Source organism: Taudactylus pleione, unplaced genomic scaffold (genome assembly GCF_031769625.1).
Source record: "Taudactylus pleione unplaced genomic scaffold, aTauple2 ptg000155l, whole genome shotgun sequence".
Lineage (NCBI taxonomy): Eukaryota > Metazoa > Chordata > Amphibia > Anura > Myobatrachidae > Taudactylus > Taudactylus pleione.
In genome coordinates, this window is record NW_028284557.1 from 12,033,811 (window position 1) to 12,060,762 (window position 26,952).

The 26,952-nt window shown below is 41.8% G+C and overlaps 1 protein-coding gene across 3 annotated transcripts in view; it reads right to left on the reverse strand.

The window, feature by feature from the left end:
• Positions 1-459: 459 nt before the first annotated feature.
• Positions 460-26,952, reverse strand: part of LOC148521821 (trafficking kinesin-binding protein 1-like) — a 66,619-nt gene continuing 40,126 nt past the window's right edge. For 2 of the 3 annotated variants that reach the window (XM_088474685.1, XM_088474684.1), the window contains 14 exons: positions 26,857-26,933; positions 26,343-26,459; positions 24,872-24,969; positions 23,524-23,629; positions 23,363-23,441; positions 18,938-19,068; positions 18,597-18,671; positions 12,634-12,771; positions 12,437-12,501; positions 11,695-11,928; positions 11,265-11,563; positions 8,109-8,327; positions 7,449-7,551; positions 460-2,863 (listed from right to left, as the gene is read on the reverse strand). In XM_088474685.1, coding sequence (XP_088330811.1) covers positions 2,395-2,863; positions 7,449-7,551; positions 8,109-8,327; positions 11,265-11,563; positions 11,695-11,928; positions 12,437-12,501; positions 12,634-12,771; positions 18,597-18,671; positions 18,938-19,068; positions 23,363-23,441; positions 23,524-23,629; positions 24,872-24,969; positions 26,343-26,459; positions 26,857-26,933 — 2,210 coding nt within the window. In that variant the 3' untranslated portion in view covers positions 460-2,394. Of the gene's footprint in view, positions 2,864-5,564; positions 5,657-7,448; positions 7,552-8,108; positions 8,328-11,264; positions 11,564-11,694; positions 11,929-12,436; positions 12,502-12,633; positions 12,772-18,596; positions 18,672-18,937; positions 19,069-23,362; positions 23,442-23,523; positions 23,630-24,871; positions 24,970-26,342; positions 26,460-26,856; positions 26,934-26,952 lie in introns of all 3 variants that reach the window. The other variant, XM_088474686.1, reaches the window with a different exon arrangement.

A 26,952-nucleotide genomic window follows, 5' to 3' on the forward strand; every position in this document is an offset into this window, starting at 1 on the left:
CATTTATTTAAAACATAGAATCAGTGCAGAATATTCACTAAACATGAAATGTAAATCTGAGCATGTAAGTACAACACCACGCCATGCTGGGAGACCCATTTCACCGAAGGCTCACAATGTACAATACACTTATCAATTAGAACTTTAAATTTAAAAGGCAAACATCGATGACACTTACTGTATTCCCTTCAAATATAAAGCTAAAATGTAAGTTGAGATATGAAAAGCGGTCTTTCCTATTGAACCAAAAAACATTAATACGTGATAATGTATTTGTTTGCATTGTGTTGAAGTGTTACTCTGAGCTTCTTCATCAAATGTACAGTAGCTACAATAGGCAGTAGTAATAATAATAATAATTTTGGGTGTGTAGAGAATAAACGCTACAGTACCTCGCACAGTTACAGCCTTATCTCAAGTTTAACTTCAAGTTCTGAATTTTTTACATAGAGATTCCGGGTGTCAGTTTCCTTGCTGAAAATCTGTAATACTGAAGTCTTCTTTTTTAGAGGTTTTAATGCAGTTAAACTCCAATTTTACCACACACACACACAAACTAGATGCAGCTGTTTAGTGCTTGGACTGAATGCCCAGATGAGGACTGAGTGCAGAAAGCAGGTTGGCGCACCCATGGGCAGAGAGCAGTCATCTGCTAACTGAAGTTTGGAATGTCCCTAAAATAATTGATCATTACCAGATATGCCAATCATTCTGGGGCCACAAACACACCAATAATGGCGCATGTATAGATCTCCTCTCAGGACTGATCTGATAGCAATTTGCAATCAGTAGTGTGTATGTATGTATGTATGTATATATATATATATATATATATATATATATATCCACACATAGACACACACACATACAGTATATATATATATAATTTTTTTTTGCATCGTTTCATTTTAAAAAATATCTAAAAAAAACATTTTCCCTAAGCCGCTGTACATATTTATAAGTTTAATTTACATTCCCACTGTATCAAGAGTTTGGAAAACCTGCAAACTCATTGATAACCCGACCTAGCAAGTTAGGGGTAGCTATAACTCTTCCTGCTTCGCCTCTTTACCGAGGCGAAGCAGGAAGCACTAACAATGAGATGTATTAACATCTCAACAGCCGGAGGGGGGGGGGGGGGGGGGTGATAACTCCCCCAACAGCGATCCCTGGCTGAGCACACAGCTCATCAGTCTAGTGCTGATGCACTGTGTCTCACTCCCGGCCGGCTCATATGGGTGAGAACCCGCGTGCAGCCCCTGAAGCCGGCAACCACCGCAGCAGGGACAGCGCTGTCCCTGCTGTGGTGATAGGGTATCGCCACCTGCAGCTGTCAATATAAATAGCTGCAGCTGGTGGAACGGTCAGGAGAACTGACCGTTCATACATTACCTGCCCATCAGCGCTGCTATCTTGTAGATAGCGGCACCAATATTGACAGGGGCGCTTCAATTACCGCCCAGTGCCCCATTAATGCATGGGGGAGAAGTGGTATCAGCGCACATAACAAGCGCTGATACCGCTTCAGCTGTTAATACGTCTGCCCCATTGTGCCCCTAAACTCCCCTATGGCTAGAAGGAGTGAGCAGAGATACATCTTTGGAAGTTTAATTGCTATCAATTTACACCATGAATAATTCTTGTCTGTTAGAAAATATCACTTCTATCCTGTGGAAACAGGATAGAGCAATAAAATAAGGACATAAAAACAAGATACTGGTCTTTACACAGTACATGAAGTTTACACTTATGTAGAAAGGTATCTATGTCTATTTAAAATAACTCTCATTCAGTTCAAATATACACAATCTGGGTAGAAAGAAACAAAAAAACATTAAAATATAAAAATTTCAATTCGACCATTTACCCCAAAGTCCTTTAGGATTCCTGATTAAAACTATACATTTAAATGAATTGTGCATATTTTGAAATGTGACAAGTGAGACAGTGACCTCTTCTGCATTGGTGGAACTAGGGATAGGTATTCTGCTGAATGAAACAAGATCTGAAGGGCCACTAATATCTTTAAATATAGAGTTCGAAATTTCAATCTATTATCTGTGTCGTAATGCAATACTAGATAAAGCTACTAAACCAATCATATTATTCTAGCAATTTGTTCTGAATACACACATACATGATAACTCAACTCGAACACGTAAGGAGTGATGTGATTAAATTGCTTAATCATAAAATAAATGTTATTGAAATCATACATTTCTTACAAGTAGAACATAGATGTTAGCAAGGGATCAACAAAGCTGTGTGGACCACACATACCATATTGTAACCATTGATATCTTGGAAAAAAAAATCAAATCAGTGCAAAATGATGTCTAGCAAGTTTTGCTATTGGTTTTTTGTGGCCTAAATGGCCTGTTGAGTGGCATAAAATTAGACTGGAGGATTTTTGGCCTCGGTTGTACTTTGAAAAGAGACCATGCCCCTCTCCGCCACACGATTCAAGCCAAGTCGTCGCAACTGTTCCACGAGGTTAATGCTGAAGATGCTTTTCGGGGTAGGAGCAGAGTCTGAGGGCTTATTACCTGAAGCTCCATCGAAAATGGTTCTTTCAAATCCAAGAGCTCGTAAAGTTCTACTCCAACCTAACTGAAAGATAGGAGGACGTGCAATGTTGGCAGACAACATAGTTTCGCCTTCAGTTGAGGCTTTGTTGCTGGGATCAGTGGTGGCAGATATACCATGTTCCTTTAAAAGGGTAACTAGTCCCAAAGGAGTGTTACGTCCAGAGTTGGGATGGTCATGGCTTCCTGGGACAAAGGTCACTGGTGTCTCCTTGTGAAGATCTAAGGAACTTAGGCTGTCAAAGCTTCCACACGAGGAAAGAACTGTATTATGAAGACTGAGAAGAGAAAGCAGAGGCAACTATATTAAAAATATAATAGTAAAATAGGTGATCTTTTTCACTCATTATGAATTAGATGTCTCCACATGGATAAAGCAATGAGTATATCTGCTTGAGCACAACCTAAGATATTCCTACTCTAACTAACATTACCTGAAATTGGCTTATTTTTGCCACCACTCCTCCAATAAAAAAATGTATTTACATTTGCACAATCTACATCACTTAAAATGCAACCACTGCTATTTTACCCAATATAATCTGTTCTATCGTTACAAAGATTAAAAAAATATTAGAACTGTTGTTTTACATTATGACAATATATTGTACATCTGTGTTCATGGAATAATGGTGCGTACACACTGGGCGATTAAAGTGGACGACTGAACGATAACGATATCGTTATCGTTCAGTCGTCCACTTTATCGTCCATTTTTAACACAAAAAAGATGAACGATGACGACGACGCGCGTTCCCGCGGGTCGTTCGTCATCCTCGTTCATCGGGCTGACATGCAGGCCAACCTGACGACCTCGTCAGGTTGCTGCATGTCAGGGAATGGGTGAGAGAGCCCGGCGCTGAACGATATCGCTAATGATATTGTTCAGCGGCTGTGCACAATGTCATGAACGACATTGAGCACAGCCTGCCGGGGACACACTAGACGATATCGCTCAGGGAGCATATCGTCTAGTGTGTATGCACCTTTAATTAAAATACCAGCAAACTGGAATACATCCAAAAGATAAGCGTACACTAGACTGCTGAATACTAGCATTAATATATATTGTAACACATTCACACCACAGAAAACACTTGCCATTATTTCACTGGTCTCTTGCTCTACCTCTGACTTCATTTAATAGGCTTTATTTGGGAAAGGTATTCACTAGAGTATAAAATAAATTATATATGTATGTGTTTTCCCTGATATCTGCATCTACTACAAGCACATGTATAATCCTGGCGCTCAGAATCCCGACTGAGAATGCCGACACCTGCAGGTAAGTATCCTAACACTAACCCTAATCCTATCCCTAAACCTAACCTCCCCCCCTCCCCGCAGCCTAAACCCAACGCTTCCCTCCCGCAACCTAACCCTCCCCTTAGTGCCTAACCCTAAACCTCCCACTAACCCTAATTATTACCGTCGGGTTGCTGGCACCAGGATTTTGACTGGTGTCGGGATTCTGGACCAGCATTCTGAGCGCTGGCATCCCAACCGCCAGGATGCCAACTACATCCTGTATAATGATTGTAACGAACTCCAGGCACTTATGTGAATATTGTTTCTTTGTTAAACAAAATTAAAAATTTTACAGTATAACGATTTACTATTTCAGATAAATAATGTATTTGAAAGTAGAGGTGTGTCCTGCATTGAAAAGATAAGCAGTTAGAGACCAGTGAAAAATACCTCGGCTTTCCTGTTCCTCCTAAAGGAGATCAAGTTGTTAGTGAGAAGAGGTTAGCACATGCAAGAAACCAATGCTGCTATTAATAGTTAGATAAAAGCATTTTCTGTCTATGTGTACCAGTGGATCTCAAACTTGGTCCTCTGGACCCCAAACAGGTCACATTTTCTAGGTCCCTGAGCAGGTGCACAGGTGTATTCATCACTTAATGGCATATTTAAAAGTTCCATAGGTGGAGCTAATTATTTCCCTTGTGATTCTGTGAGGAGACCTGGAATATATGAACTGTTTGGGGTCCTGAGGACAGAGTTTCAGAACCTATGGTCTATAATAATCAGGGTTCTATTAACTCAGAGAGACCTGTGACTGATTAATGGACCCATATAGGTCTGTGTCGATAGTTATGTTCAATGCATAGAGTATTAAACTAGAATAATTTATTATACAGATTAAGATGGAACATAACTTGTTCTGTTTGGCGAGGGAACAAATGTGTTTACCATAAAGAGTAATTATTTCTCTAAAGATAGGCAGTAAGGGGTACAATAGCTAAATTCACTGCAGGTAAAACTCTTTACCCAGTATATATGAGGCCCAGAAAAGAATGGTCTCAAATTTGGATGTTTACTACAGTCACATGTGGTCAGTCTGGTGCAATTATTCAACCCTGACAATTTGTAATACAAGTTTGCAGTAACCTTATTCAGGACAACTCAGTAACCAAAATCATGTCCAGCCATATCTCTTTCAGGGGTCCTGGAAAATGTCCTGCTAACTGTGACTCAATTTACTATGTGTGACAATAGAGAGGGATGAGGCACAGAATGCAAACAATTACGGTGATTAGACAACAGGTACACCAATATTGAAATGGTGTCATTTTGTGGTGTGCCTTCCAAGGAGAAAACAAATTACAGGTGTACTATGTCATTACCATTTTTTCTTTAACAACTAGTAGTTTCTAAGAGATACAGTGCAAAATGGATTGCATTGCAGATCTAGACATTTATGGACACCAGAAGATTAATTAGGGTGCATGGTATTGAGTCCAGAAAACCTGAACAATTTGAAAGTTCCAGGTCTTTTGCGTAAGAAGCTTTGTCATGGCAACCTATTGTCCACTATGTCTGTTGTAGAAACAGAATGGCCTATATGGTGATATTAGACAATGGATAAAAATGCTGAACAAGCACCAGAGTACTACAATAAACACTAAACCAGTTCAGGATTGTCACTGAGTTGTATTTAAGAAACCTGAAGAAGGTCACTGCTGACTGAGCTACCTGGAGCCTTGCTGTGGAGTCTGACCCTGCGCTCAGACGCCTCTCAGAAAGTCAAGCATTGGAATAGGCGCTTCCACCAGGACTTGAAGTGCCTAAAACCATGAGGATGGAAAATGGAAACATGAGTGAGGGACAGGGAGGAAAATGCATGTAGCAAAGGGGGAAGATGAGCATGTGGTGGTTCCCATTAACCGCAGCTGCAAGGGAAACAGTCAACCATGCAAAAAACATTTCAAAGGCTAAATGGGAAAAAAAACAAAAATAGCCAAGTAACAGACAACACCAACATTCACGATAGACTTAGGCTATTTCAATTAAATTGTTGCACTTAAGTGATTTAAAGGATTATGTAGTGAAAAGCAGAGAGCCCTCCATGACCATGGACCTTAGGACACTGTAGCCAAGCGCCACAGTGATGAAGACTGCTCTACTTGCTAGTAGGCCTGCTTCAGAGCAGTACGTTGTGCCGATGTTTTTACAATTGAGTGATTATCGGTAAACTGCGCATGCGTCTGAGCTGCTCTGTGTATGCATCAAAGTACTTAACCGTAGTTGCTCGCTGCAACTTTTTACTCGCAGTGTGATTGATAGGCCAGCAGCGTTTCGGGATAGTAACGGGGAGTGATGGCAAAAATGCAGGCATGTCACGATTCTTTTCAGGGTGTTTCACTGCCTGCGTCTGCAGAAAACATGGCTCCAGCGTCTCACTTCCCTCTTTGCCATTCTGCGGGACCATAGACATACTCAGGACTGCAACAATGCAATGATAGGTGTATGTGTATGCAGATGCTTCAACTTTATACGCAGATGCTTTGATTTGCGAAGCCACAGGTGGGTGTCTCAATACATCTTTCGGCGGCTGCAACATTTGCATATTTTCACTAGCAGCTGCGTACAAAGACACAGCTGCAATGCCATTAGCCATTCTCTTAATCAGGCCCAATGTGTCATGAAGGTCAGTAGATGCACATCAGCTGAGAAATACCATATATGAGAATGTAATCCATTTTATTTTGGTGTTTTCTGTATATTGTAATTAAATGTATAAAGTGTTAATGTAAAAAATGACACTTGGTAAACAGTAACATTCCTTGTTTATAATGAGAAGCAGATTGTCCTATTTCTGTATTGGGCAAATAATAACTTACTAAAAAGTCCATGCAAAATCTTAGTATTTATTTTTAGACTTTTATACAACCACTTTCATATAAGAAGTCAACACCTGTGTAACAAAAACAAACCTGTGGAATTGAATCAAATCAAGTTATTGTGGCCTCTGTACTTAGCACACTGACATTTTTTATGTAATGCTGCTATTAATATTTCCTTACACTGAGCCATGGAATTTGTAGAGTGGTAAGCAGGGGCGTATTTATAATGGGTCCAGGGGGGCCCTCACTGCACACCAATACTTTTTTTTTATACTTTCCTCTCCGATGTCCCACAGAGTATCACTACTGAAAACGCCTGGAAAATGGCCACAGCGGCCATTTACCCCTCATTTTGCACGTGCGCAGTAGGAAACCACCGGGAAAATGGCTGCCATGCCATTCTCCCAGTGAACTGCGCATGAGCAGCAGACTCTGGTCATACTCAAGTGCCCGGAGTCTACTTCTCCTGTCAGTTCACTGACATCAGCCGGGGAGAGAGGAGGGGGCCCCGGACAGGGAGTGAACACGGGCTTCTGAAATGTGTGTGGACATTCTCCTGCAACAAATTCACTGGATAGAAGCTTTACATTCTCAAACTAGTTTTTATACACATCACTTTCACCTACATCACATCAATTAGACATGCATGACGAGAAGAAAGATGAATGTTATGGAACAAGAATCAGAGAAACAGACAAGTGTCTACTACAGAGAACCACATTAGAAAACCCACCTGGATGTGACCTGTGTAATGTCCTGTAGAGGGTTCGACATGCGGCATGTGGTTATGGTGTACGTAGATGGAGTCTGGGGAAGGTAGTTAACGGAACGGAATACTGAAACATACAAGGAAGCTACAAGTTACAGACAAGGAATATGGCAAAGACAGATGTTACAGAAGATAGAAACACTAGAAAAGACCACTGGTTAGTGAAACTAAGAGTCCTGTAAAGCAGATGGATGAATGAAGATAGCCTGTAAACACAGCGATACATGCTTGCAAATGTTGACCTAAAAATCTCTCAAGTGTATTATGTGGTACAAACATCACACAATTTCTTGTTCAAATATACTCTCTTAGGTGTCAATCCATTTAGGTGTGAAGGGGACGAATTGCCGTTGGAATGGCATAGAAACACCAGCAATGGCACGGCAATTCACCCCCCTCACGCCTCCATCTCACTCTGGACTTTCACATATTTGCACGCAGCCCTATTGTGCTTAGAACAGAGATGTGAGAGTCCGGCAGTACTGTAATTGCGGCATACAGCCGCACTTACTCGCGGGTTCAAGGAACTCACACCTAATTGCATTGATCCCTTAATGTGGATGCATTCATTGTGACTTCACATAATTGGGATAATGGGACAAGGATATCAACAAAGATACTCACAATTCTTTTCTGTTCTATTTTTGGTTGGAGTCGATGTAGCCATGACTTGGAAGGAGATAGGTTCCATGTCATCCTCCTCAAAGTCATTAAGATTGTAGACATCTTCTAAATCGATGTCCAGCTCCTGGAAATCTTTGGTGAGAACACCAGGTCGAGGATCCAAAATGCCACCCAAGTTGGGCTTAGCCAACTGCTGCCAGTGAAGGAGGGTTGCCGAACCTAGATACCAAATAAGACAGTTATTAGTAATTTATATTTTACTGGAAAAGTGGTGTTTTTTAGGAACTTTGTCTGTCATCACATAGGATGAAGAGGTTTAATCTGAAACTTTAGGCCTACTCTCTCAGTAGCCATATAATAGTTAGAATACAATTCCATAAACTTATGTAAATCTATATTGCCTCTTCTCAGTACTTACCAGCAGAGGGACCCATCACGAGCCATAATCAATTGATTGCGGCTTGTGATTAATCCTTCGGTACACACAATCCTCCCTCTGTTATTTAAAGTTAACTTAATTGAGCCAGCAGGGCTCTGATAAGACAAGAATTTATTTATTATTAGTTATTTATTAACAGTTTCTTATATAGTGCAGCATTTTTTGTTGCACTTTACAATTGGAAACAACATTAATAGTACAAACGGACAGACATAGATGTAAGATGGCCCTGCTCGCAAGCTAACAATCTATAGGGAAATAGGTACTGCTACACAAGGATAGGTGCTACATATTGCTTATTGGTTTAGCCAGATTGCAGAGGTTCTTGGTGGGCTGTATGTTCCAGTCACACAGGAATGTTGGCCAAGGGTTAGGAGGATGTGAAAGTGAAGAAAGAAAATATGTGAGGTTATGTGTGGACTGTAAGGAGGGATGTAATTAGATAGGGAAGCTATAGAGGTTATGTGTGCTGTTTTGGATTCTGATAAGTTTGTCCGAAGAGCTGAGTTTTAAGGGAACACTTGAATGTTTGGAGACTAGCGGAAAGTCTTATTGTGCATAGGACGGCATTCCTCAGAGTGGGTGCAGCCCGAAAAAAGTCCTGTAATCATGAATGGGAGCAAATGATGCGTGTGGACGAGAGACGCAGATCTTGTGCAGAGCGCAGAAGTCGGGAGATGAGGTAAGTGAGGTATGTCGGTGTGGTTTGGTTAATAGCCTTATGTGTAAGTAAAGGTATTATATTGAATACAGTAGAAAACCGATAACGAAGGGAGAGACTGACAGAGCAGATCAGCAGACGATGTATGTTTGGTGAGGACGATCAGCCTCGCAGCTGCATTAAAAATGGATTGTAGTGGCGAGAGCCTGTTTTTGGGAAGACCAGTAAGGAGACTATTGCAATAGTCAATGCGGGAAATAATGAGTGCAAGGGTTAGAGTTTTTGCAGTTTCTTGTATAATATATGGTTGAATTTTGGATATGTTTTATAGATGTATGTAACATGATTTTGAGACAGATTGCATGAAGGGAACAAGGGACAGTTCAGTCTCAAGGATGACACCCAGGCAGCGGGTTTGTGGGGTGGGGTTGATTGTCAAGTTATCAATAGTCATAGAGATATCAGGTTGGTAACTACTATTGACCGATGGAAATATAATTCATTCTGTGTTGTGCATATTAAATTTGAGGTGACAGCCAAGATGCAATGGCAGAAAAACATACAGTGACATGGACCAATACAGATGGTGACAAATCTGGGGAGGATAGGTAGATCTGTGTACAGGTCATACTGAAATCCAAAAGAGCTAATTAGTTTACCAAGAGAGGTGGTGTAGATTGTGAAAAGCAGAGGACCTAAGACTGAGCCTTGCGGTACTCCAACTGATAGAGGTAGCGAAGAGGAGGCAGAGTCAGAAAAACGAAGAGTGCAAGAGCGATGAGATAGGTAGGATGAGAACCAAGAAGGGGCTGTGTCCTGATTACCTAGAAATTGTAGTGTTATAGGGGAAGATTCACTAAGTCTTGGAGAGTGATACTTGATCACTCTTCAAGGCTTAGTGCATCTCCCGCTGTATGAGAAGAGAGTGGTCAACAGTGTAAAAAGTAGCAGAGAGATCTAGAAGAATAAGTAGTAGCAGTGACCTGGTCATTCACTACCTTAGTCAGTGCTGTCTCTGTAGAGTGTTGGGAACGAAAGCCTGATTTAAGTGGGTCCAATAAGTTGTGCGAGTTAAGATAGTGTGTGAGGCGAGTGTAGGCAAGTCTCTCAAGTAGCTTGGAGGGGCATGGGAGATGGGACGGTAATTTGACAGAGTGTTAAGGTCAGAATTTTTTTTTTTTTTTTCAGAAATGGAGTAAAGAGATTACAGATTTTCGTTAAGGTTGGAATGAGCACTGGAGACAGAGCTTTACTGAATTTTCAGGGTATACTATCAAGAAGAGAGGTAGTAGAGTAGGAGGATGAGAATAGTGTAGATACTTCATCTTCATTTGTGGGATCAAATGAAGAGAATGTGCCAGAGGGTACAAGGTAGTGAATTGAGCAGGAAGAGCATACTATTTAATGCTCCTTGAAATAGGAATCATGATCTTGTGCACTGATAATAGCAGGTGGGTTGGATGAGGGAGGGGTAAGAAGTGATTAAATGTATTAAAATGTCTCTTGGGGTTAGAGGCTTTGGCAGAGATTAAAATATTGGAAATATGATTGTTTGGCAGTGTCCAGAGAATTACGATAAGAGTGATAGATAAACTACAGTGAAGACTATTTTATCTGAGTATCTTTAAGGTATCGTTGCTTCTATTGCACAGTAAATAAATGTAGAAGAAATAAACAGATGATTCCCCACACACTATTGCTGCAATCGCGCCAAACAGCCCTTTTTGGGGTGCCAGGTCCGTGTGACTTGGCTGTGTGCGACTGAGTCTCATTCTGTATATGAAGTGTGACGATGTTGCGGTCAGACATAGATATACAAGTGGCACAAATCAAATCAATCAGTGCAGCCTTGTGAAGTGTCCTGTCACATCCAATTGCAGCTAAGATGCATTTTCAGTATAATAAGATGAAAAAAAGATACTAAACCACTGGGTGCGTCTCGCTTCGCATGGCGTATTGAGGCTAGGTGTATGAGGACACATCTGTATTTGACATGAGCCTATGAAAGCAGAGATACAATAAATAGAATGACTGTTTCAGAGACACATCTCCTTACCTTCCAATGGCTTGACTATCTGTAGTTTCTCAGGTAGGTAGGATCTTGACCCCAAGGATAAACTAGAGCTGCCACTGGCCTCAGACATACCAGAGTAATTTGTACCAGTGGATAGGACACTATCATTGGGAGTAAGGAAACCACTGGAGATTTCATCAAGATGCTGTAGCTTGTGTTCTCTCTCTTCATAAAGACTATCTGCAGAGTGGGATCCTTGTTGAGTACTTAGTCTCTGAAGAGCTGCTGCAAGGTCATGACCTCCAGGGGTACCAGGCATCCCCAGTTTCTTCTCTCCAACACTGCACATGACATTTATGAAAAAGAGGAACTACAATTATAACTGAGCATGGTAATCTGTCAGTAAGCCATCACTTGCGACAATGATACACTGTGTAATAATATGGGACCTTCTTACAGTGTCTGGACTTACACAGAAGAATTACTCTGCTCTCCTGATAACAAAGTCTCCTCCTCTAGTAGCAGCATGCTGGCACCCTCTGACTCGTAAAAGCTCAATGGCGGAGTACTGACACGACTTGGTGCCGCAGATGGCTTCTGAGAGGGAGCTCGAGAACCAGGGATATTCTGCGGAGATTGACAGCGAGATCTGCCCCTGACCACTTGGTTTGCGGCTTTTACAGTCTCAAACACTCGCTTGTAGCTCCTGAATTGGGTTTGAAGATGAAAAGATAATTCTATATAAGTTCACTCTCTCTTCCATTATAAAACTGTAAATTACAAGCTCCACATTTCTACAGATAATAATTCTGATATATAATGTCATTTGACAGCCCCAGAGAGTAACAATTGGTGCTTCAAGTATTATGATGTCAGCAAAATGAAGCTTTGGTATAGAGCAGTACAGCTGGGAGAGGAAACTGCTGTACACTGGGTTCTTTTCTACGGAGGCTCAATTTCGTCATAGGTCCTCCCACAGGTACAAATTAATGTGTTACTCTCACTATACAGATACTGGAATAAGTGAAGCATATTTCTCCATAAGGAAATGGTAAAGTAATTCTTATAGCCTAATGTATCTTTCATAACTCTTGTCAAGCACTGTACCTTTCAAAAAGGAAGAGAAAAACCAGGCAGACGCTTTACCACCTATTTGCAGATTGAGTGTCAAATGTGCTATGAACCCACGTTTACTGATGTCGTCAGGAACTTACTTTAGTTCTGAAGAAGCATCAATCCCTTTTCTCATTGTTCCTTCAATCTCTGCAGCTAAAGAATCCTGCAGACACAAAAGTGTATATTAAGATTAGACACCCCAACTGGAAATGTCAGCCAACAAGAACAGAGGAATGATGCCTAGTGTATGGACTTGGCCTCATGGTTAAAGTCCATCTCAGACTCTCTTCCTTACCAAGGGAAATATGTTCAATGTGCTGTATCTGCTGATGGTGCTGTTGGGCAGACTCCGGTTCCTCTGGTTCTTCAATTCTTCCTGGGCTTCGTGCAGCATGTCCTGACACTCTCTGTGTTTCTCCTGCAAATCCTGTAACTGAACAAATTCCTGGAGAGTAAGACGGCTGGCAAACAGTGTATTATCCAGTGATCATTCATTTACACTTAAAACTATTACTTCAATTGAAATATAAATAATTTCAATTTAATATCTGCAGTACTAGAGGTGCAGAGCCCACAGATGTCTTAGGCCAATTCCTCCACCTTTCGCTTTTCACATGGGCTAGAACAAATGGAAATCCAGGACATCAAGGATGTCATAATGGTTAGCATTACTGTCTCACAGCACTGAGTTTAGGAGTTCAATTTCTGGTCATGGAACATCTGTGTTGAGTTTGTATGTTCTTCCCGTGTTTGCGTGTTTTTTTTTCAAATGCTTCGGTTTCCTTCCACCCTCCACAAACTTACCTGTAGGTTAATTGGCTTCTGACATAAAACAAAATAATTATAGTGTATGTGTGTCCATGTGATAGGGAACATAGAGCCTAATTCAGAGATTCATGTAAATTCGATATTTATGTAAATATCCGATATTTGCAGATCTGCGCCTGCTTGTTGGTCTAGGTTTTGGGAGTGCCGAGTAACTGTGTCCTTGGATGCAGCAATGGATCAGAGACACCGGCAGTGGGCGTCTTTTTACATAAGACGCCAGCTGTGGCTATGGCAAAATTTTAGCACAGCCGCTGCGCTATCCTATAGCATCCAACTTTGAATCAGGCCCATAGATTGTTGGAATCACAACCACAATGATGTTGCGCTAATGGTATTCTAATAAAATTAGTCGTTTGTAAAAAACCCTGGAATGGCAGCAGAGATACAGGATGCTTTCCTTTTCAAATAATCTTTATATAGCTAAGAAAAAAATTTGAAGTTCATCAATAGACATAATACATAACTTCAACATTAATAATACAATTATGTTTGGTTATAGAAGATAGATAAAGACAGCCATACTTAAATAGGCCTATATTACATAAAAAAGTTAATTAAAAACACCAAGTGGTAAATTTACTAAGATCCGTGTTGGTCCCGATTTGCATTTTCGGGTGATATCACTTTTTTGCAAATCGGTAATTTACTATCATTAAAATCGGATGATTTCTTAATTTTTTCAGGTTAAAATTGGGTGGTTTAATGCCGCAAATTCGTCCGTTTTGAACAATTGAAATGATATCACCATCGACTGAATTCGGAAGTACTTTTCACTTTTTTAATACAAATCGGGAATTTACCATTATTCGTTTTGCTAAAGTCGCCCGTTTTACACTCAAATCGGGGACTCGATAGAAATTTTAAATGCACCACCTCCTGAGCTGCGAGTTGCCATCCAACATACACAAATCAGTGTGATTTGTGTATGTTTCTGAATGGCAAGTGTGTTGTAAGGGTTACTTTTTTTTATAAAAAAATGACGTGAGGTCCCCCCCCAAAATGCTAACCAGCCACGGACTTGCCAGCCTGTCCCGGTACCTAAAATTACGGGGAACAAAACGAGTAGGGTTCCAATGTAAATTAGGTACCAGCACCAGGCTGCAGGGTCCCCCTATAATTAAAAGCAGCACCGGACCCTTTCTAGCGGGGGGGCTGAAGCCACAGCCAGGGGAGCCCTTTCACCAGGCCCCCCAGCCGCGGCATCAGTCCTGACCGCTAGTCAACCCAGGCCAGGGATCCCCGGGGAGTTGGGGACCCCCCCCCAATAAAGGGGTCCCCCCTCTCCAGGGCACCCCTGGCCTAGGATAGCCCGTCGCTATCCCCACCACCCTAGGGTGGTGGGTGGCGAGTTGATAGTGTATGTAGTGTGTAAAAAATAGAAATATCAACATTGTCTTTATAGTGGAACTACAGGTCCCAGCAAGCCTCCCCGTATGCTGGAACTTGTAGAACCACAAGTACCAGCATGCCGGGCATTAAGGGCCGCTGGTACCTGTAGTTCACCTGTCAAGAAATGTGTAAAAAAAAAAACCACACACCATGAAAGTAGAGTTTTATTACATACATACACACACACACACTCACCTACATTACCAGGAGTGGTCCCCTTGTCCTTAGTAGGCATCCAAGGTATTCAGAAAACAAAAAAACAAAATTTGCGATCCACGCAACAGATACCAACCAGGATGGTTGATATCTCCCAAATGAAACGCTCAGACGGGGCTTCTGCCTTTATTGAGCCGTATCTGAGCGCTCATTGGCTGAGAGAGGTGAAACCAATGAAGAGCTAAAGTGACAGGGCTGTCCTGGCTGTGGCATCAGCCCCCCGCTAGAAAGGGTCCGGTGCCAGTTTTAATTATAGGGGTACCCCTATGCAATTTTTTCCCCCTATAATTAAAACCAGGACTGGGTGCTTGTTAGCCTTTTGGGGGGGGCCTCACGTCAATTTCTTTATAAATAATTAACCCTAAAAATAAAAAGAAACAACAAACAGCCTGCACATATTTCACTGATATGTGCAGCCTGCTTTTTCGGGAGAGAAATTCAGGCGGTGAAATCGGGACTTCAAAACGGACAGGATCTACCAAATACACCATCAATCAAAACAATCCTGTAAAAACCGGACCTTGGTAAATTCCACATTTTTAAGTGAAAAAACGGACGTTTTTGATCGATTCTATCCGAGTTGAAAAACGGGACAAATCTGGACCAAATCGAATCTTAGTAAATTTACCCCCAGGTGTAAATATGCCTATTACACTGAGTAATCTAAACTATAAAAAATGCCATATAGCTGGACTGGCATAGCTGGCTTGAATTTAGTCGATCAGCATAACATTTTTTTTATCAAAACTATAGTCAATATTCTAATAGGTTTGAGCCAGAGCCAGATTTAGATCTTAGGGGACCCTAGGCAAGATACCAGTTTGGGGCCCCCTCTTTCAAACAATCCATAACACTATATTTTCATTATTGGACTCTTCAGCCTGGATGGTGATTGACGGTGTGCCGGTGGAGTAATTTAACAATACCATAACGTGTGGTACCCAGTGGCCAAGCTGTTTTACAATATGGAGCACCCCCTCTCTCTTTCTTTCTTTCTTTCTTTCTATCTAACATATATATACTTGCATATATTAATATATCATCCGGTTTTAAATATGTATATGTAGCTAGCTGTGTATTATACATAGTGTATACTTAAATATGTATGAAAGGAGTAATATATATATTATATATTATAATACATATTTTGGAATTGATATGAAACACCGCCGGCAGCATGGCCGGCGGTTCGATTCCAGACAGCGGCAGCCTGACAGATGAACAGATCCCGGCAGCGGCAGCCCGACAGCGCTGGAAATCCTGATCGTCCTCAGGTAAGTAATAACTAACCTAACACCCTAACCCTCCTTCAGGGTGCCTAACCCTAACCTCCCCCCCAAGTGCCTAACCCTAATCCCCCCTGTAAGTGCCTAACCCTAACCCCCCCCTTAACCGCTGCCTAAACCCAAGTCCCCTGGGGGGTGCCTAACCCTAAGTCCCCCCCGGGGGTGCGTTACCCTAACCCTCCCTCCCCCTAGCCTAACCCCAACGCTCCCGGGGGGGTGCCTAACCCTAAGTCCCCACCGGGATGCCGGGCGCCTGTCTCCCGGCGTCGGGAAAATGACAGGCGTCTAGATACAGACGCCTGTCATTTAACCCATGCCGGGATAAAGCAGTCGGGAAGCCGGCTGTCGGGATCATGTCAGACGGTTTCCCGATTGCATCCCTATATTTCAGCTGGAACGCAGTTCCTGATGTTCTTTTGAAAACTGACATCATCAGGAACAGTGTCTTCACACTACCTGCAGGCTCCTATTAGTGGGCTTTTGACGCTACCCTGACCTCTTCACTCAGTCCTCTTTTAGCCAGTAGTTGCTCTCCTCCCTTCAGTGTATTAATCCTCTCTGACGCTCGGCTACGCCTTCCCACAGCTTCACGGAGTCCAGCTGCCGCCGCTGCTGCCCCTGCTCCACCGAACACACTAACCAGCACTAGTACTTGCAGTAACCCACACAGGCTTCACCCACTGCTAGGTAAAGCTTAGCGCTTTTGATATGGCAGCACCAGCAGGCACTGGGGAGTTAGCACTGTGAGGGGTAGAGAGTGTCACAGCTAATGCCGCTAGATATATATATATATATATATATATATATACACACATATATATATATTTATATACACACACATACACAGTATATATATATATATATATATATATATATAAAATCTTTCATAAATAAATGTGTGTATGTACACAGCATCTGGTTGTTATAGTCACACTGGCAGCCTGGCCCCTTCACTGCCCACCTGACAGAACCACATACTGACCACTTATATAGCACCAGTCATTCCCATCCCTCTCCCCTCCTAGTACTGTGTATAGAGACTGGCAATAATTCAGTTCTATATAGAGCCTCTCCAGACCCCTCCATCTCAGTATACTGGTGATAATACACCTTCAATCACTCCTGTATCTTATTGTGCAGCCGCTTCCAACTTATCCACACTTGCAATGTCCGTCCAGTATACCAGTCTCCTCTCACCTTGGAGCGGTGTCCCGGCTATTGGTGCTGCTGGATCTGTGCAGCTACAAAGATCAGCTGAGCCGGGTGAAGGTGCTGTTAATCAGCTGAATGTCTTAGGTTGTATCAGAGGTGAGCAATGGATCCACGCTTCCTGGACAGAAGCTTTATCAAAGACTCTTTTATAAAGCTTCTGTCCAGGAAGTGAAACGCGTCAGTGAATCGATTACATACCTGCTTACACCTTGGTTTTTCTACTTGCCTATCACCACATTGGCAGCTCGAGTGCATAAGTTACTATCCAGGACTACCGTGGATCCATTGCTCATTACAGCCCGAGACATTTGGCTGATTAACAGCACCGTCTACTGGCTCAGCTGATCTTTGTATCTGTCTTGCCAGTCTCTATACACAGTCCAATATAGGATATAGCACTATCCAGCTTTTATGCTGATCAACTAAATTTAAGCCGGCTATGCCAGTCCAGCTATATGGCATTTTTTATATTGTAGATTATTCAGTGTAATAGGTATATTTACACCTTGTGTTTTTACTTAACCTTTTTATGTAATATAGGCCTATATAAGTATGGCTGTCTTTATCCATCTTCTGTAACCAAACATAATTGTGTTATTAATGTTGAAGTTATGTATTATGTCTATTGATGACATTTTTTTTTTTTTTTTTTTAGCTATATAAAGATTATTTGAAAAGGAAAGCATCCTGTATCTCTGCTGCCATTCCAAGGTTTTTTACAAATGACTAATTTTATTGGAATACCATTAGCGCAACATCATTGTGGTTGTGATTCTATTAGCTTAACGTTTTTAAGCTCTTTTAAGAGCTAACACAGGCTCGTTAGGTGTTGCTGCTGAGATTTGACAATTTGTATTCTTTTACCAAGACTCTATTAGCGCCTGCTTTTTGTGTTTTGCCATAGATTGTTAGATCCACTAGGGCAGGGACTGATGTGAGTAACTGAAATATTCTCTGTAAAGCGCTGCGGAATATGTGTACGCTATATAATTAACTGGTAATATATAAATAACCTGCTAGAGCAGTAGTTCCAAAGCTGTTTATATGTGACCTTAATTAGAAACAAGATAATGAATACCTAGCCTCTGATGTGCATCATCTGCTATCTTTCAGTGATCACTTATTAGGAATGTCTAATATACATAAAATGTGACAGCTGCTCTCATTAGCCTAACTTACATTAAACTGCTGTGAATTACCATATGTGGTGGAAAGCACTGTCGACATATTTGCACATTTATCTATTGATTCTATTCATTATAACAGACTTCATATTATTGTATTTGGCCCAATGATCAGTAGAATGATTTCATGTATGAATACTTACCTCTGTTTTTAGTAAGTGCTCTCGTTCCTTCACAGCAGCAAGATGTTGCTGCAGCTCTTCATTCTCTGTGGAGGCCTGCATAAAAAGAGAAAACCGTACACGTAATAAGCGGGTGTGACTCTATAGTGAGAATATAGGGCCACTGTATTATATGCATTCAAAAAATAATAGAATTTTACTAATCTCACAAATTGATGTTGATAAATTGTAAACTCATTCCCAGATAAAAAGTGGATAAAAGTTTGTGTCATTAGCCTGCTTTATCGAACAGACAGGGAAATAAACCAGTTTGTGCCATTAGCCTTCTAACTAATAATCCAATAATTAGATTAGGCACTCACACTGCGAAACTTGTGCTGCAGATGAACTATCTGTGCCAGGAGCTGGCTGATTTCCTCCTGCTGTCGGGTGGCATCCTCTCCCCGTCGTGCCAATTCATCTGCCAACAGCGCCACCTGTCTGCTGGCCTCAGCTAAAAATAAACAGCACGCTAGTTTTACACAATAGGGTCAACAGCGCTAAAAGGGCTTGATTTCGAGATTTAAGACACATCCACTAGATGACAGGCAAAATACTGCACGATTACGACATTGTCTGATGTGCCTACACTGAACGAGCAATCGTTTAGTGATGGCACATCAATCATCTGCAAACATGTTGAACCTATTTGTACGATGATAGATGTCTAAACGACCAGCGGGCGCGCCCATCGCTGGTCGTTTTAGACATTCTTTAAACTATCTGCAAACGATTTTCTAACGATATCGTTATATCGCTCAATTTAATCGTCTAGTGGATGTGTGCCCTTTACACTAATGCAATCACAACTGAGATATCTCACGGATCGCAATTGCTAAAATGTGCAAATACCTTCCATAGCTTACCCAAGCATAGGGATGCCCACTGCTGCCTTCTCATATCCGCTGAGAGCTCTCATGCTTTGAAGAAGATCGCAATGGCCGATTTATGCATGCCCATGAAACAACGTTTAAACTGCGTTTTTGTAATCCCCCCCATTACCTCCCCTAAATGCCGACTACCTGTTTCTCAACTTGCAAGTGAATCCTCTGGGCGAGCGTAATCGCAATGCAATTGCTACATGTACGCAGTGCGGCTGTCGCGCGTGTGCAATGTCTAAGAATTGCTTAATCTTCGTAAATATCGCCATTGCGTAAATCTCGGAATAAGGCCCAAAGTATTAACTGTTACTATGTAACTAGGTGAAATATAAAATAATTTGTAATCTCCCATTAAATAGTGACGACTTGTACATAAATGATCATACCATATTTAGAATGCTTCTATAAATTTGCAAAACAATCCTTACCCCTCAAGACTAAAGGCCCCTCATACATCAGCAACTGATTGCAGCAATTCTGCAATTTGCAATCGATTGTGGCAAATCTGCAATCGATTGAAAAGGGAAATATTTTTATACACAATCGATTGAAAAAGGGAAAAATTCTTATACACAATCGATTGCAAATTGCAGAATTGCTGCAATCAATTGCTGATGTATGTGGGCCTATAGAAGAAACCTATTTACTTAAAAATACAGGTTTTTATTTTGATATAATAAAAATAATGTAAAATAGGCAATTACTGTATCTGGCAAAATATGTAATCATTAGGAAAATCTGCAGGGTTGGAGAGATCCAACATGCTGTCTGTACCGACGCCTGTTACTGTCAAGGTGGCCATGATATATACATATATACACACACACATACTAGCGACCCGGTCCAGGTTCGCACGGGAGCAATTTAATCTCGACAAAGCCCCCTGCATCTCATAACAACCTAGACCGTGTCACCACAGTCCCCTGCATCTCACCACAGCCCCTGCCTCTCACCAGTGTCACCACAACCCCCACTGCTGCTACCCTACAGCTTGCTGGGACCCGGCCACTGGGATGTACTGGGTAGGGCAGGAGGATCATGGACGATAGATTTGTTTTGCAGCTACCGTAAGCACTACCAGCAGCATGTCCCCAGGACTGGGGTACCTGTGTATATTTCCAGAGTCTCCATGCGCACCCCTCCCTAGCTACCAAACATGGCTATGAGCAATGTCCTCTTTGCACAATGTGCCCTGTATTTCCTGGGCTTCCTGATGAGCTTCCTCGTCGTGGTGCCCTTGTCCGAGAACAGCGCTGACTTCCATGGGAGAGGCCTCCTGTTCACCGAGGGTGTGTGTATGAGTGGGAACATCACGCTAAAGAGGGAGCACTTCATGGTGGAGGAGTGGTGGCTGGAGTCCACCTGCAGGTTCAGCGTAGGCATGGATATTGGAATTCGATGGTCACTAACCATCAATGTTTTTATTCCAATGGTAGTGTTTTTAACACTACCACGGTCTGATGTTTTCCACCATCGAATGGAAATCATTTAAAGCTGTTTCGATGTTTGTTTGTTTGTAATTCCTGATAGCTATGCCTCACCTGGCTCCTTCCTGTCTGCCTACTGTGTCTGTATCAGTGCATCTTCATGGGTTCATTGGAGGCTGTCTCTCACTTTGTCTGCCTCAGACATGACCATACTCAGTCCCTGACTCCCATCCCTCTCTAGGCTGCTGCTAAGCAACAAGGCACATTGTGAACTGTGATTGGCTCAGTTTCAGATGCTTTCTTGCTGTTTCAGAACCATGGCCAGCTCCTATACAGCAGCTTGGTAAAAGATTTCTTTTCGGTGACTTGCTTCACTAAGATCATGACTTCTCAGTTCCCTATTGTCACAGATGAATGGTTCATACACCTAAACTTTCCTCGGGTAATGCTGTATAGAATAGTGAAAAGCCCATCAAACTCCGTCCAGTGGTTCAAGAGATTAGCCTGAACAGGCAAATCCCTAAACCTGGCATATACTGTATATACAGCCATTGCCAAACATTTTGAGAATGACACAAGTATTGGTTTTCACAAAGTTTGCTACTTCAGTGTTTTTGTCAGATGTTACTATGGTATACTGGAGTACAATTATAAGCATTTCATAAGTGTCAAAGGCTTTTATTGACAATTACATTAAGTTTATGCAAAGAGTCAATATTTGCAGTGTTGACCCTTCTTTTTCAAGACCTCTGCAATTCGCCCTGGCATGCTGTCAATCAAATTCTGGGCCACATACTGACTGATGGCCGCTTATTCTTGCCTAACCAATGCTTGGAGTTTGTCAGAATTTGTGGGTTTTTGTTTGTCCACCCACCTCTTGAGGATTGACCACAAGTTCTCAATGGGATTAAGGTCTGGGGAGTTTCCGGCCATGGACTCAAAATGTTTTGTTCCCCGAGCCACTTCGTTATCACTTTTGCCTTATGGCAAGGTGCTCCATCATGTTGCAAAAGGCATTGTTCATCACCAAACGGTTCTTGGATGGTTGGGTTAAGTTGCTCTTGGAGGATGTTTTGGTACCATTCTTTATTCATGGCTGTGTTCTGCAAAATTGTGAGTGAGCCCTCTCCCTTCGCTGAGAAGCAACCCCATACATGAATGGTCTCAGTATGCTTTACTGTTGGCATGACACAGGACTGATGGTAGCGCTCATCTTTCCTTCTCCGGACAAGCGTCTTTCCAGATGCCCCAAACAATCTGAAAGGCGATTCCACAGAGAAAATAACTTTACCCCTGTCCTCAGCAGTCCAATCCCAGTACCTTTGCAGAATATCAGTCTGTCCCTGATTTTTTTCCTGGAGAGAAGTGGCTTCTTTGCTACCCTTCTTGACACCAGGCCATCCACCAAAAGTCTTCGTCCTGTGTCATGCCAACACAGGACGAAGACTTGTTGAGTAAAGCATCCTGACAATTCATGTGTGGGGTTGCTTCTCAGCTAAGGGAGTGGGATCACTCACAATTTTGCCTAAGAACACAGCCATGAATAAAGAATGGTAACAAAACATCCTCCAAGAGAAACTTCTCCCAATCATCCGAGAACAGTTGACAAACAAAGCCTTTTCCAGCATGATGGAGAACCTTGTCATAAGGCAAAAGTGATAACTAAGTGGCTCGTGGAATAAAACATCGAAATTTTGAGTCCATGGCCAGGAAACTCCCCAGACCTTAATCCCATTGAGAATTTTGGTCAATCCTCAAGAGGCGGTGAGCCAAACAAAAACCCACAATTTCTGACAAACTCCAAGCATTGATTAGGCAAGAATGGATGGCCATGAGTCAGTTTGTGGCCCAGAAGTTGATTGACAGCATGCCAGGGTGAATTGCAGAGGTCTTGAAAAAGAAGGGTCAACACTGCAAATATTGACTCTTTGCATAAACTTAATGTAATTGTCAATAAAAGCCTTTGACACTTATGAAATGCTTGCAATTTTACTTCATTATACCATTGTAACATCTGACAAAAAGGTTTAAAAACACTGAAGCAGCAAACTTTGTGAAAACCAATACTTGTGTCATTCTCAAAACTTTTGGCCATGGCTGTGTGTGTGTATATATATATATATATATATATATATATATATATATATATAACATAGGAAAACTCCCTTATGCACAGTTAGATGTTTTGAATTCAACCAAATAAAATGTTACCTATTTTTAACAACACTCGTATATCCAGAAGTTGAGGGCAGATTAATATCTTGCTTACAGAATTGTCAGGTTTATAAAAAAAAAACCTTCTTTCTTTGTATCACATAGGAATCATAATTTAAAGATATGACTTGGATAGCAACTATAATAATAAAGACAAAGCAGATGGTAAAATGTCTCTTCCATAATAATGACAAAGTTACTAGGATGTATTAAAGTGGAAGCTTACAGAATTGATCCACACAGTCCAGCATCAGGTAACCCTCCTGGTCCTCATAGTCATTGGTTGCTTTAAGGATATGGTTGGCCTGAGAGGACGAAAGGCAATAGTGAGATGTGTATATAAAGTATGGGGCACACATAGCCTATAAGCTCAGCCATAGACCTCACCTCATCACGCATCTTCTGGTTGTCATCCTCCAGACTCTTGAGCTTCTCTTGGAGGGTATCCAGCTGGATGTACTGAAGACAAAAGGATGACTTATTCCTACGCAGCCTACCAGTAAAAAAGAGAGAAAGCAACCAATCAATACACTAAGATATGGCACAGTGCTGCCATTATAAACTTTAGTAAATATCGATTCAGACCTCTAAATGTACATAAAGTATTTGCTGTTCAAACACAATAGCAGACATCAGACTGTTTGCCTTATGAATATTGCCAGGTTTCGTGAACATAGCTCACAAAGTGCCTCTTTAAGGTCAGCGGTTCCAAGTAAAGTCAATGAACTGAATGGGCATTAATAATGCTTGAAAACGACTGCCGACACCGTGTGTAAAACACACATTTTCTTTAAATTCAATGTAATTATACACATACATACACATATATATATATATATATATATATATATATATATATATATATATATATATACACACACACACACACACACACACATATACACACACAGTTCCCCCAATAGTGCGGCACTCGGGCTCCAAATAAATACTTCAACAGGGTGATGCAATCGACGGAACAAACTGTCTTCAGGATACAAAACAGTACAACAATGCTTACCTTATATAGACCCACCACCAACACCATGTGCAGCTTATCCACATCTCCGGCGTCCCTGTCTGCACCCATGTGTATGACGTCACTGACGCTTTCTGATGATGCTCCCGCATTTTTTGAGATGACGCACACCACGTGACCACACACCCATAACCCATCACGTGGTCATGTGGTGTGCGACGTCTGAAAGACGTGAGTCTATAGAAGGTTAGCATTGTTGTACGGTTTTGTATCCTGAAGACAGTTTGTTCCATAAACTGAAAAGTCGATTGCATCACCCTGGGAAGTATTTATTTGGAGCCTGAGTGCCGCACTATTGGGGGAACTATAACTATATATAATTACATTGATTTTAAAGAAAATGTGTATTCAGTTTACTGAACCTTTAGTTTGAAAGCTATAAAATAATTACTCTAAGCTTGGAGAGACTCACTGCTGATTTTGCTGTGTTGATATTAATTCACACAAAACTGATGGTTTTATGGTGTCTTTATAACCCATTTTGCAATTAATTCAGATCATTGTTAAAATCTATGGAATTATTTTTACTAGTATTTCAATAAAAAATGTGCCATACAACAGTTATTATCCCCAAGTAACTAATTGTAACTATTAGCACTGGCATTTACTTTTTTCCTTACTGGTTTGAACTGTTCATATTTGTATCATATTCAGTGAAATATAAAATACTAAATAAATATATACAGAAAATGTACTGACGGTGTTGAGGTTGCAGACACTGGCTCACTCTCTGTATTGCTGGTGTACAGATGGAGAAGATCTTCCCGCATTGAGATTTCATGTCGTAGCTGACAGACCTGCAGATACACACATAGATCACACTTAAAAGGCCAAGCGACATTGCAGTAGTACTGCTATCAGTCATGAAACAACACTCACCTATGGCCCTCATTCAGAGCCGGACGCTCTGAGCAGAGCGCACGCTCTGAATGAGGGCCGTCCTCCATAATTATGGAGCGTCCTCCTGGACGCTCGTATAGCTGTGGGTCACCACCCACAGCCTATACGAGCGTGCAGGTTGATGGCCGCGATGGTCTTGACCATCGCCACTGCGAGCCGGAGCCTGCGGTTGAGTTTCTCAACCGCAAGGCCCGGAGTGATTTTGGCTCTATCAGAGCCAAAATCACTCCCACTGACATCACTAGTGATGTCAGTGGGCCGGCTTCTGACGGTAGGCGTTCCCTTGGGAACGCCCCCGTCTGGGAGGCATGCCCCCGGCACGCCCACCAAAGGGGGCGTGCTGTCAATCAACATCGACAGCACGCCCCCTTTGATCAGACACAACGAGCGAAGGAAAGTCCTTCGCTCGTCGCGTCTGGCGCATGTGCACGACAGAGCTCCCTCCGTCGTGCGCATGCGCAGTGCACATCATCGACCCACTTGCGAGCGGACAGCCGCTTGCGAGTGGGTCTGAATCAGGCCCTATGTTCTGACAATTCAACAGATCCAGCAGTCCCCCATCTCACAATGGTCAAGTTCTCTATGCCGTTTTTATGGTAAAAGCCATCTAGAAAGCAGCAAGGAGAGTCTCCCGATGTCGACAGTAGTCCAGGGATTCTCTCCCGAATATGGCATACAGATATGGCCTCATTCTTGCTGCAGTTGCACCAAACAGCCCGTCTTCTCGAGCCAGTTCCCGACTTTGCTAGGGCGGGGCATTTTTTTTGCATCTTTTATGCCCGAAAATGCGTCTTAGTTGCAAAGTGATACGACTAGGGACACACCAGGAGAGAATGTGCTGATTAATTTGTTATTCCACACTTGTATATCTGTGTGCAACTAAGTCCACGTTTTTTTCCACGCCAAGTTCCATTTTGCTTTGTATAAAGACTCAGTCACACACAGATATACAAGTTTTGCAAACTAATCACCACAGTCAGCTGGTGTTTCCTAGTTACATCACATTGCGACTAAGAGATGCATTTTCGGGCGAAAAAGAAGCCTGGCGCTAGCAGAGTCACACGGGACCTGGCAGCTCACACCCACCAGGCGTCTCGACCTACATTGAGGCTATATGTATGAGGACACATCTGTATGTGGGACAAACACTTTGATCAGGTGAATCCACAGAACATAGGCATCAGGTTAGCGTATAGTACTGCACCCAAAACTAAAGGCCAATTCCACACAAAGCTGATAATGCAAACTCCTGAAGAAAATGTATGGTCACCTCTTCTTTTGCAGCCTCCAACTCTTCCTCCAGAAACTCATTCTTTGCTGTCAATTCTCGATTCTGCTTCAAAAGAGACTGTCCAATACATGCAGCCAACTCTAGGTCTCTCTCTTTCTAAGAATAACACAGACAAAAAGGCAAAACTATAAGCTAAAACAAATCTCTATCCATAAAACTATTAGACACAGTAGGTTTTAGATACAAATAAAAACATAACCGGTTATTTTTTAAATCATCAGCTAAAATTAGCATTCAATTACTTAAACAGGAACCATACAGTGTTTTAACATACAAATAATATTGTGTCTCCTACTAAAATTCCTTTACACAAAGGAAATAAAGGAAGTAGTGGTAAGATAGCTTCAGGGATGAATTTAAAAAGATCAAAGAAATTGGTTCTCTGCAGAAGTAACTGCCTGTACAACCACTTATTCTGTGGTCTTTTGAGCAATTTAGAAACTGATACATAGCTAATCAAACTCACCTCTTAATGACTACATTAAATACTTGCCTCCTCTAGCAGGCTGGTAACAGCATCTATATCCCGATAGGTCTTGGTCACTTTGCCAACTCGCTCAGAACAGAGAACTATAAAAACAAGAACACC